Raw genomic sequence first — 13005 nt, 5'->3', positions numbered from 1 at the left:
GGTGACGCTGTTTCTCTGGTGGGTGTATATGATAGGCCAACAAATAGTGGGATGTAAGTAGAGAAGCAGACTTGGAATATTGGAGAAAGATGGAAGAACTACAGAGTGATGATAGTGGAGGTTATCCTAAAAAAAAAAGTAGGATATGAACAATGATTCCTGTGAAATCATAGAGATGTACAGTACGAAAAAAGACCCTTGGGTCCCACCGTCCATTCGGCCTTATCCCTCTTGACCCTTCCTATTCCCATCCAGATACCTTTTAAATATTGTAATTATACTAGCTTCCACCAAAAATGGGGAAGTTACTCCTTCAGTACTACATTGTTTAAGTATCACATTGTCTGTGCTCTTGAGCTTTGTTGTTAATGTGATGTTCATTCTGTTCTTTTTTTCCTTCCTGCTTAGGCTGACCTGATCCAGGAGCCCTTGGTGGTGTTTGTGTGCTCCACCACAGGTCAGGGTGAACCTCCAGACAACATGAAGGTACAGAAACAAAAGCTGATGGGATAAAACCTCTGAACCTTTAGCACCGAATTTGAGTAGACCATGATAAAGGCTGCATTTATGTAGTTGTAAATCATTTGGATAAATAGATGCATAAGCTAGTAATAAGGGAAATGGGTTCAAATTGGAATTTAAATTCAATGAATTAATCTGGATTATAAAGCTAGTCCCATGGTGACCATGAAACAGTCATCAGTTGTGCAAACTCATCTGGGCCGCTAACGTCCTTAAGGAAAGAAAATCTGCTCTACTTCTGGTCTGATGTAGCCTATTAGTGAGTTTTGAGAAGATTTGTAGCTCAGGTTGAGGTTCTGGGTGTAGGTTTGCTCGCTGAGCTGGAAGGATCATTTTCAGACATTACGTCACCCTACTATGTACCATCTTCAGTGGGCTGCAGGTGAAGCACTGTACATGATTCCTGCTTTCTATTTATATGTTTGGGTTGGTAATGTCACTTCCTGTGATGATGTCATTTCCTCCTCTTTTTATCTGAGTGTGGTAAATGGGGTCTAACTCAATGTGTTTGTTGATAGACTTCCGGTTGGAATGTCATGCCTCTAGGAATTCTTGTACGTGTCTCTGTTTGGCTTGTCCTAGGATGGATATGTTGTCCCAGTCGAAGTGGTGTCCTTCTTCATCTGTATGTAAGGGTACTAGTGAGAGAGGGTCATGTCTTTTTGTGGCTAGTTGATGTTCATGTATCCTGGTGGCTAGTTTTCTACCTGTTTGTCCAATGTTGGGTTTGTTACAGTTCTTGCATGATATTTCTGTATAGGGTCTTTCAAGTTCATAATCTGCTGCTTGTGTATTCTACCATCCCCTAAGAAAAAGAATAGGAAATAACATCACCACAGGAAATGACATCACCAACCCAAAGAAACCCAAACATATAAATAGAAAGCAAAGAATCATTTGCAGTGCTTCACCTGGAGCCCACTGAAGATGCTACCTAGTAGAGTGATGAAACGAAACGTCTAGAAATGAACCTTCGAGCTCAGCGAGCAAATCTACATCCACATATAGCCTATTATATGACTCCAGAGCCACAATGACGTAGTTGACTCTCAACTGCCCTCCAAAATACCACTGGCAAGCCACTCATTTCAAGGCAACAAATGCTGACTTTTCCAGTAATGCCCAAATCCCATGAAAGAACAAAGAAACATTTCACGTGGTGGAATATGTGCAGTTTTGTAAAGAATTTGATTTCCCTCCGCCCAGACAGTCTGGGATCAGGATAAGACTCCTGATATCATCTGGGAACTAAATACACCTCCTCCTGAATATAATACATATACAGTCTGAGATTAGGATATCCTGAGTCATGTCACTCTGAAAGAATTATAACCCAGTAGAGGTGGGTAATGGAAACACTGGGCTTGATATTCCTTGCCATATGACCACAGTAACTCAGTGAATGGGAAACCAGATCATCCCAACTCCCAAAGGCAAGTACATTTATAACACTGCCTATGTGTCCAAGGGGAGCAGGAATTCTTCACAGTCAGCTCCTCAACCAAATCTTCCAACCTTCCTTTTTTTATATTCATTCATGGGATGTGGGTGTTGCTTTCTATTTATTGCCCAGTGGGCAGTTGAGAATCAACCACATTGGTGTCACATGCAGGCCAGACCAGGTAAAGATGGCAGATTTCCTTCCCTAAAGTGCACTTGTGAAGCACAACAGTCAATAGTGATCATGTGGTCATCATGAAGTGAGCTTCCTTTTGCAGATTTTGTTTATTGATGGTGGGATTTGAGTCCATGTCACCTCTTCCTATTGCAGAATATGGCCTTGCACACACTCCCGCCTGCCCGATGCAGCCTCCTCCCCCACTATCCAGAAATTCATAAAATGCTTGCAGCACAGAAGAAGGGCATTGAGCCCTTTGTGTTTGTCTCTGCGGGAGCAATTGAGCTAATGCCACTGCCTCACATTTTCCTGCACAATGCTGGTTTTCAAATAGTCATCCAATTCCAATGTCTCAGTCAAACCTGCCTTCACAACACTTTGAGGCACAGCATTCTAACTATCCTGTGACAAAGGGAGGACAGCAGATGCTGGAGAATCAGTCAGAAAGTGTGGCACTGGAAAAGCACAGCAGTTCAGGCAGCATCTGAGGAGCAGGAGTTTCTACATTTCGGGCATAATCCTGATGAAGACTCTATGCCTGAAACGTCGACTGTCCTGTCCCTCAGATGCTACCTGACCTGCTGTGCTTTTCCAGCACCAGAGTTTTTGATTCTAACTAGCCTACCCACTCACTATCTTACTTTGTGTCTGCATTGCTTCCTTTGCCAATTGCTGTAACCTGTTGTTGTCTGGTCTTGAATCTTCCACGAATGGAAACAACTCATCTGTATCTACTCTGGTAAAAACAAGGTAAAAACAATGACTGCAGATGCTGAAAATCAAATACTGGATTAGTGGTGCTGGAAGAGCACAGCAGTTCAGGCAGCATCCAACGAGCAGCAAAATCAACGTTTCGGGCAAAAGCCGTATCTACTCTGTCTAGACTGATTGGAATTTTGAATGCCTCTATCTAAATTCCTCAGCTTTCTACTCCAAGGATATTCCTTTCTTCAATCTATCCATCTATCCTTGTTGCTGGGACTGTTCTTGTGAATGCTTCTTGCATTCCCTGTAATGCCTTCAGACTTACTAAAGTTTATAAAATTGGGTTTGTGGGCTGTGGACATCACTGACTAGGTCAACATTTATTATTATCCAAATTGTCCTGGAATAGGTGATGATGAGCTGCCTTCTTGAACCACTGCAGTCTTTGGGGTTTAGGGATACTCATAACAGTGATTTGGAGGGATTGACCCAGCGATAGTGAATGGCTTGTAGGGAAACGTACAGATGGTTGTCTTCCATACATCTGTTACCCTTGTAATTCTAGTGGGCGGCACGGTGGCACAGTGGTTAGCACTGCTGCCTCACAGCGCCAGAGACCCGGGTTCAATTCCCACCTCGGGCGACTGTCTGTGTGGAGTTTGCACATTCTCCCCGTGTCTGCGTGGGTTTCCTCCAGGTGCTCCGGTTTCCTCTCGCAGTCCAAAAATGTGCAGGTCAGGTGAATTTGCCATGCTAAATTGCCCGTAGTGTTAGATGTAGGGGTAAATGTAGGGGAATGGGTATGGGTGGGTGCGCTTCGGTGGATCAGTGTGGACTTGTTGGGCCGAAGGGCCTGTTTCCACACTGGAAGTAATCTAATCTAATGGTATGGTTCACATGTTTGCACAGAACTGTCAAAGCTTTGGGGAAGGCGACAGCCTCGTGGTAATATTTTCAGACTGTTAATCCAGAGATGCAAATAATGTTCTGGGGATCCAGGTTGAATCCTGCTGTGGCAGCTGGTGGAATTTAAGTTCAATATATATTGCAATTACAAGCCTAATGATGATCACAAATCCATTGTTGATTGTTGGAAAAACCCATCTGGTTCACTAATGCCCTTTAAGGGAAGGAAACTGCCATCTTCACCTGTCTGGCCGTACATGTGACTCTAGACTCAGCAATGTGGTTAAGTGTTAACTGCCCTTTGGGCAATAAATGCTGGCCTAGCCAGCAATGCCCAAAGCAATGCCTCTCAATGAATGAAAACAATGGAACTTGGGGTAAGTTACTGCAGTCGATTTTGTTGATGGTGTGCACTGATGTCATTGTGCATTGGAGAGTGTGAATGTTGAAGGTGCATGTGGTGCCCATCAAGCTGGCTGCTTTTTTTTCTGGATAGTGTCGAGCTTCTTGAGCATTGCTGTAACTGCACCCATCCAGACAAGTGGAGAGTGTTCTATCACTCTCCTGACGTGTGCTTTGCAGATGGGGAACAGGAATTTGGGAGACAGGAGATGTTAGTTACTTATCTCTGAATTCCAGTTTCTGACCTGCTCTTTTGTGGCTGGACCAGTTCAGCTTCAAGTGAATAGTAATCCCCAAGGTATTGATGGTGGAGATGGTTAGATATTATCTTGTTGAAGATGGTTATTGCATGGCACTTATGTGACATAAATGTTACTTGCTACTAGTGTCCAGAATTGGAGGCAGTGTTCCAGTTGAGATTGAGCTATTGTGTTTTCTTTTAACAGCGAAGCTCATAATGCTTCTCCTGCTGATCATAGCCTCTGTCTGTCTGTCTGTCTCTCTTTCCATCCACTGCAATCTGTACCTGTCCACATTTTTATTCCTGGGTGTCGTCCCCAAGGGTTTCCTTACCATCGGCAGCCAGCCTCCGTTTGATCGATTGGTAGGTGAGGTTTATTGAGTGTTTACATTAATCAGGATCTCCGCATCCCTTGCTGAATTTTTCAGCTATTTTCTGGCCTCCTGTACTCCCAGCCAGTTTGGGCGGCACGGTGGCTTATTGGTTAGCACTTCTTTGTCACAAGGAACCAGGTTCAATTCCAGCCTCAGGTGAATGTCTGTGTGGAGTTTGCACATCCGCCCAGTGTCTGCATGTATTTCCTTCAGCTGCTCTGCTTTCCTCCCATAGTCCAGTGACGCACAAGTTAGGTGGGTTGGCCCTGTTATTGCTCATAGTGCCCAGGGATATGTAGATTAGGTGGATTGGCCATGGGAAATGTAGGGTTACAAGGGTAGTGTAAGGGGATGGGTCTGGGTGGGATGCGGGATTTTATGATTCTGATTCTAGACAGTTTGAAACTGAATTGACATGTGTGTCCATTATCATACTCCATTGTGCTCCTATTGTTAGAATCTATCACTATCCTCCCCACTACCCTCTTGTTCCCTATTTGTTTTCTAGCCCTTCACCTTGCACTTCCCTGTCCTCCCCACTGAGTGATTTAGTTTGATCTTCTAACTCTCTCTTTCTTTTCCCTGTAGAAATTTTGGCGATTTATCTTTCGAAGGAACCTTCCTGCAAACTCCCTTTCCCTGATGGATTGTGCTGTCCTGGGTCTTGGAGATTCCTCCTATCCAAAGTAAGTTGAGTGAAAATGTTGTGGGCAGTGGGTTTAACCGCTGATCACTTTTATACGATTGTGAAGTTTAATATCTTTGCCGAGTGCTGAGTCAATGACCATGTGCCTCCAGCGACAGAGAGAGAAAATGCATCAACTATAATACAGTGAGTGCTGAACCCTTTCTCCCCAAACCCAGGGCGAGATTGTGTTACTTGTGATAGCTGTGTGGGTTCATACAACAAATAACTAAAATGGCTGTATGAGATCTCTATGACTGTACGACCATCCTGGTTTGATCTGCAGCCTGTGGTGCATTAGGTGAAATAGTTGACAGCCAATGGTCCTTCGGAGAAGAGGAAAATTTGTTGTGGTTCCAGCAGTGCCCACTACAGGGAATGCACATGTGGAATTATAGCAGGATGGCATATCTCCTTCAGTCAAATGGCCTGTCAATGCCCACTGTTGAAGTTGCTGCAAGATGCTAGCCACTGTGTGAGCAGCAGTATATTAACACCTTTAGAAGAAGAGAGGAAGTGAGAGAGTTCAGAAATGAAACATCCCATTTGCAAAGTGACACTTTTCTCACTTGTTACATTTAAGGATAATCAGAATAGGCTGGGATGAACTTTGTTGACATACTTTGTCTCATAGTCTGCATCATTCCAGCTTTTCAAGTCCCATTAGAACAGACAGAGAGAGGTTCTGGCATAGCATCTAATTCAAAAGATGGCATCTCTAGCAATGTAATTAGGATTATTTACTCCGAAGGATAGCCTGCTATGAAAATGTAACCCATGTCCATAACATTATCTGTTTGTACAGTCTGGGATCTGAGATTATTTCATAGAGTCCGCACAGTATGGAAGCAGGCCATTTGGCCCACAAGTCCAAACCGACCCTTCAAAGAACACCCCATCTGGAGCCACCCCCAAACCCTATCCACGTAACCCTACATTTCATATGGCTAATCCACCTAGCCTGCGCATTCTTGGGCACTATGGGCAATTTAGTGTGGACTGTGGGAGGAAACCAGAGCACCAGGAGGAAACCCATGCAGACAAGGAGAGAATGCGCAAAGTCCACACAGACAGTCGCCAGAAGGTGGAATTGAACCTGGGTCCCTGACACTGTGAGGCAGCAGTGCTAACCACAGAATCACCATGCTGCATGACCAACAGAGAGTATCTGTGTGTCTCGGGAGAGGAGGAGAGTGGGTAAAACTGTAATAATTTATCCCAAATCCAATGTCATGTCCCTGCTGTGATTTTGATGACAGTGGTTTGCAGGGTCTGTGATACCCCCTTTGTAGTGCCGTTGGAGATTTCATTAACATATTTAAATAAGACTTTCATAATATTGATCTGATTTTCCAGGATTCCAGAAACATGGAGTGAAAGGGAAGCAGGAGGCACCAGCTCTAGAAAACAATTGCCTTTCAAAGTACCACCCTTGGGCCAAGGGGAGTAGGAATGCTCCAGTCTCAGTCCATCAAAGAAACCTTCTTTGTTTCTCCTGCCAATTGGATTTCCTCCCTTCTCACTAGACTGTCAATGTGGCTTATCTCTTTCCTTGTCGAATAAAGTCTGTCTTTCTCTGCCTTTCTGTCATAGAATCCTTCAGCATGGAGACAGGCCCTTCAGCCCAGACTGGTCCATCCCGACCAAACATCTCCATCCACGCGAACCCCATTTTCTTGCACTTGGCCCATATCCTTCCAAATCTTTCCAACCATGTACTTGCCCAAATACCTTTTAAATGTCGTTAATGTACCTGCCTCAACCACTTCTGCTGGCAGCTGACTCCATATGCTCATTCCATATGCTGTGTAAAAAAATAAGTTGCTCCCCAGGTTCCCTTTTATTCTTTTAGGAGAAAGTGAGGACTGCAGATGCTGGAGATCAGAGCTGAAAATGTGTTGCTGGAAAAGTGCAGCAGGTCAGGCAGCATCCAAGGAGCAGGAGAATCGACGTTTCGGGCATGAGCCCTTCTTCAGGAACGAGGAGGGTGTGCCAAGCAAGCTCCTCATTCCTGAAGAAGGGCTCGTGCCCGAAACGTCGATTCTCCTGCTCCTTGGATGCTGCCTGACCTGCTGCGCTTTTCCAGCAACACATTTTCATCACATTTTCTTTCCCCTCTAACCTTAAACTGATGCCCTCTAGTCCTTGACTCCCTAACCCTGGGAAAAAGACGGAGTGCATTCACCCTATCCAGTCCTCTCATGATCTTATACACTTCTATAAGATCCTCCCTCAGTCTCCTAAACTCGAAAGAAAAACGTCTCAGTTTTTCCAACCTCTCTCTATAACCAGACCCTGGCAACATTCTTGTAAATTTCTTCTGCACTCTTTCCAGTTTAATAACATCCTTCCTGTAGCAAAGTGACCAAAACTGAACACAATACTCCAAGTGCATCCTCACCAACGTCCTGTACAACTGCAACATAACTTCCCAACTTCTATACTCAGTACCCTGACTGATGAAAGCCAGTGTGCAAAAAGCCTTCTTCACTGCCCTGTCTACCTGTAATAAAGGGCTTATGCCCAAAGCGTTGATTCTCCTGCTCCTCGTTTGCTGTCTGATCTGCTGTGCTTTTCCAGAACTACACTCTCGACTCTGAGCTCCAGCATCTGCAGTCCTCACTTTCTCCTACCTGTGATTCCAGTTTCAGAGAACCATACACCTGAACTCCAAAGTCCCTCTGTTCCACTACACTACTTAAGGTCCTACCATTCACCATGAAACTCCTACCTTGATTTGACTTTCCAAAATGCAAGACCTCACGGTTATCTATATTAGACTCTCACTTGCCATTTCTCGGCCCACTTCCCCAGCTGATCAAAGCCCTGCTGCCATTTCTGATAACCTTCCTCACTGTCCATAATACCGCCTATTTTCATGTCATCCGCAAACTTACTAATCATACCTAGTTCCAATCATTGATGTAGATCACAAATAGCAATGGGCCCAGCACCAATCACTGACGTACACCACTAGTCACAGACCTCCAGTCCAACAAGCATCCTTCCACTATTACCCTCTGCTTACTACCATCAAGTCAATTGTCTACCCGATTTGCCAGCTCTCATTGGATTCCATCACGATCTCTATGTTTCACTCCATCAGATGATGGCCTCTTTATCTCTCCCGCCAATTGTAGGATTTCTATCTCTCTCCCTTTTCTTTTTCTCCCTGTCTTGTATTGCTGTCTCAATCTCACTGCTGTTTCTCTTCCTATTGCCAATCCCAGTCACTTTCTACAGTTGATCACACCTTTTGTCCCACCTCCCAATTGCAGTCTTCTCACTCCATTTGAAGTCTGTTCAAGACTTCGATATCATCATATGAAATGGAGCTATGATTCAGAAGTTAACAGTGGGAAGCTGTGAGAGATTGATGTCTGCGCAGGATGTTCACTCTGTGAAGCTTCACCTTACTGAAGTGCGATGACTGGAACTGAGCACATTCCTGTATTTGTAGTCTAACCAGAGCTTTATACCAACTTAGTACAGCTTATCTAGGTTTGTCTTGGATATCTCTTTTTATGAAGTTTAAGGTCCCATATGCTTTGTTAACTACTGTCTGAATTCATTGCATTGTCTTCAAAGATTAGGTCCTGGTTCCTGCTTTCCCTGCACATTCTTTAGAAATAGGCTATTAAATCTTCATTGGCTCCCCCTATCTCTCCTGCCAAAGATTATCACCTCTCACTTCTCTAAATTAAATTATATGCGTCTTGTCAGTAATTTCTACAGCGTATCTTTACCTTGTTGATTAGTATCTATCAACCAAGACTCTAATATGAGTCTCACCAGTACATTTGATAATGTTACTATATTCCAGTATATGAATCATTTATATCTACCAAAATGGTCCGAGCACTGACTCTATGAAATCACTTTTCTTTCCTTAAGCCAATTTATTATTAAAGCTGACATCAATCCTCTTATTCCATGAGGCCCAAAATTTTTAACCAATTTTTTGTGGTAATTTGTCAGTTTTTTTTTAAATCAATATAGACAACATGGACTGCACTTCCTTAACAAAAAAACTAGATCAGTCAAACACAACTTGCCTTTCACAAATCCATGCTGGCTCTCTTTAATTAACTCTACAAGTGTCTATTAACTTTATCCCCCTATTTTTTTTTTTCTAAAACCATATCTATCACAAATGTTAAATTTACTGTTCTGCAGTTACTACTAGATATAATCTTGAAATAACTCCACAGAGGCTGGTGTCTTATCACCAAGTCACCTTTTATTTACTTGTGGAGAGTTCTTGATACTGATCCAGCTCTAGTGAACAGTGTGGCTGACACTCCTTCTCTGTCAGCCAGGGCTCTCTGATTGGACCAGATTAACAACCCCAGTCAGGAAACTCATACTCTGAGGTCCACCAGGCTGATGTCATTGCAATCACTACAGTTCTTACACTGTTTCTTGAATGAGGTTGTCAGCTTTGCCATAATTCTCTGGTACCTCCCTGTAACTCGTGAACTTTGGGAGATTACAGAAATGTCTTCCACTATCTTTATCCCAATTACTTTATGAACCTGGGATGTAATCCACTCTCAGCATAACCAGTTTTTCTCATGCATCCTGCCTCTCAATTTTCACCTCACAATCGATATTTGTCCTCTTCCTTAACTAATGTATTTAAATAATTTAGCTTTGTCCTGCGCCTGTAACCATCCCGTTAACCCTAATAGCCCCCACCCTCTCTTGGCAGCCACTTACAATTTATCTGCCGATAGAACATTTTTATATTTCCTTTTATATTAACAGCCATTCTATCTTCTTATTGTCTCCTTGCCAGTCTTATTTCTCTCTTCATTTCCCCCTTCAATTTGATTTTCACCTGAAGATTCCAAGCATCATACGCTTTTTTTGTTCAATGATTATTGTCTCTCTCCCCTGTCATCCAAGGAAACCCTAGCTTTGGTTTCTCTAATGTTCCAGCCTGTTGGAATTTATCTAGCCTGTGTCTGAAAATCACTTCCTTAAAGATTTCCATTGTTCTGGTATATATTATTCTGACTAAATTCCCTCTCATCCCATTAAAGCTAATTGTCTTCTATTCTACAAGTTCTACTTGAGATTGTTCCTTGTTTTTCTACACTTACAGTATAAAAGTAGGGAAGTGTTGCTGCAGCTGTACATTATTGAGACTGACCTTGGAGTATCATGTATCATGTACTCGTTTTGGCCTCTTTAGCTGAGGAGGGATGCAGTTGCATTCAATGTAGTTTTGAGGAGTTCACTAGATTGATTTCAGTGATGAGTTTTTCTTATTGAAGGGAAATTGAGCAGTTAACATCTATACTTTCTCGAGTTTAGAAGAACGAAGGGCACCCTAATTGAGCCTTATAAAGTGTGAAAGGGAATTGACAAAGTAGTCATAGAAATGATGTTTCCTCTTGTAGTGTAATGTAGAACAAAGGATCATAGTTTTTGGATAAGGAGTTGTCGATCTGAAATAGAGATGAGGAGAAATCACTTCTCTCAAAGGGTTAGGAATTTGTGGAATCTCTAGTTTGTGGTGGATGCCATAACATTGTGTAAATTTAAGAAGGTGATGCACAGATTTTTAATCAGTAATTGGTTGAAGGGTTATGGAGAGAAGATGAGAAGTGGAGTTGAGGCTGAGATAGAATCAGCCATGGTCACTATCAAAGGTCGGAGCAGGCGTGAAGGGCTGAATTATGTACTCCTGCTGGTTCTCCTCTTCTTTGTATTTATTGAGATCTACTGATAGGCTGATCACTCTTTAAGAAGTGTTTTCCTACAGACATTGGGCTTATCTTATTCCCAAAGGAATCCTTCCATTCAGTTTTGATTGTGAATTACTGGTCAAGAGAATTCTCCTGAATACATTTCAGGAATTCCTCACCTTCCTTTTATTTTACTCCGTCATTATCCCAATTGATGTTTGGTTCAGTAAAAGTTCCTGACAAGACCACTCTTGCTCTTAGAAATCTGAGATTTTCCTGAAGATTTGCACCCCTATCTCTTCATAATTCTGTGACTTAAGAACCATAAGAGTACAAAGTCTGAGCAGATCTGAGTGATTCCAGAAGTATTTAATATATTACTATTGTAAATAATACGACTTATAGCATAAGTTAATTTGTTTGAACTTGAATAAATTTTAATATGACTTGAGTTTGTACAGAATGTATTCCTCATTTATAAAGAAGTGATTGTTTTTCTAAACTAAAGGTTTAACTTTGTTGCCAAGAAGCTGAGTAAGCGTTTGATTCAGCTGGGATGCAATGGATTGCTGCCTGTGGGATTGGGCGATGACCAGCATGACCTGGGGTAAGACTGATCTCCCCCACCCCCATCCAAATCTTTCAACTGTGCTGGCTGGTTAATGGAATAGGTTCAAAAACACACTGAAAATAATGTACCGTGTGAAGGTGAATATTTAAATCTTGAGCCTAGGTGTCTTCCTTAAATCTCTCGGAACCAATTCATTGATCCATTAGCACGATTTCCCTTCCTGTATTCTTTTTATACCGTACAGTGACTGAGTTTTAATTTAATTTACTTTGTGAAGTTTAAGACAGTGAAACCTAGAAATTACTGTTAGGTCTTCATTGATCAACTCTTAACACCTTCATGTGGTTTCCCTTTTCTGTTATTTACAGCCAGGGTTCACTTTAACCTTGTCTTTATGTTGGACGCTGGCTAGTCTGGGTTTATTATGCATCCCTATTCTCCTTTGATCATTCTCTCACCATTCATGCTAACTGCTGAGAGAGACATGTAGTATGGAACATGAGCTACAATCACATAGGGGTAAGGAAAATAAAGTTGAGATGTGCTAGTTGAATGAGAATTCTTAAAGAGTAATATCAAAATGACAGTAACTCTCCGCAAGGCTAAAACATTGCAAAGATGCATTTGTATTACTTAGCAAATGTCTTAGCAGCCTGCTGCTTGTATCTTACAGTTTCAGGACAGGCTAAACTGCACGTACTCGGAGCAACCCTCATGTGGCTTATAGGTAAATAAAATAGGGACATATTTAATGTTGGCTCCTCACCAGTATGACATTCACTGCCCTGGTTAGTCATATTACACAAACTAATCAGGTGAAAATAGCCCATAGACTGCTTTGTTAACCAAATAGTGGCTAGTTAGCTCAATTGGTTAAATCAACGAGGAGAAAGTGAGGACTCCAGATGCTGGAGAACGTTGCTGGGAAAGCATGGCAGGTCAGGCAGCGTCCTGACTCCTGCTCTTCGGATGCTGCCTGACCTGCTGTGCTTTCCCAGCAACACGCACTCGACTCAATTGGTTAGATGGCTAGCACGTGGTTCAGAGCACAGGTCCAATTCCCATGCCAACCAAGCTCCCCATACTGCCCCTGAGAGTGGAAGACAAGATACCACAGAAAGATAGCCAAGGAGATGGTAGAATGAAGCACCAGCAAGCAATATTTCAAGGACCTATCTTTGGGCAAAACATATCTAAATGATTGAATGTTTTGTCTGTGAAACTCTCTTCCCTGGTGCTGTATAACTCTATGACCATGACTCTGTGAGTTAGATCTTTGATGGGTGGT

The 13005-nt window shown here is 42.6% G+C and overlaps 1 protein-coding gene across 3 annotated transcripts in view; it reads left to right on the top strand.

Annotated features, from left to right (window-relative positions):
* The window catches only part of ndor1 (NADPH dependent diflavin oxidoreductase 1), a 77617-nt gene that overhangs the window by 30850 nt on the left and 33762 nt on the right, over window positions 1-13005 (top strand). For all 3 annotated transcript variants that reach the window (XM_072566288.1, XM_072566290.1, XM_072566289.1), the window contains exons 5-7: window positions 409-486; window positions 5357-5454; window positions 11655-11753. In XM_072566288.1, the coding sequence (XP_072422389.1) occupies window positions 409-486; window positions 5357-5454; window positions 11655-11753 (275 nt within the window). The remainder of the gene's footprint in view (window positions 1-408; window positions 487-5356; window positions 5455-11654; window positions 11754-13005) is intronic.

The sequence above is a fragment of the Chiloscyllium punctatum genome, chromosome 49, assembly GCF_047496795.1.
Source record: "Chiloscyllium punctatum isolate Juve2018m chromosome 49, sChiPun1.3, whole genome shotgun sequence".
NCBI lineage: Eukaryota > Metazoa > Chordata > Chondrichthyes > Orectolobiformes > Hemiscylliidae > Chiloscyllium > Chiloscyllium punctatum.
Note: the sequence above shows the minus strand (reverse complement) of the source record. Positions and strands in the feature narration are given on the sequence as shown.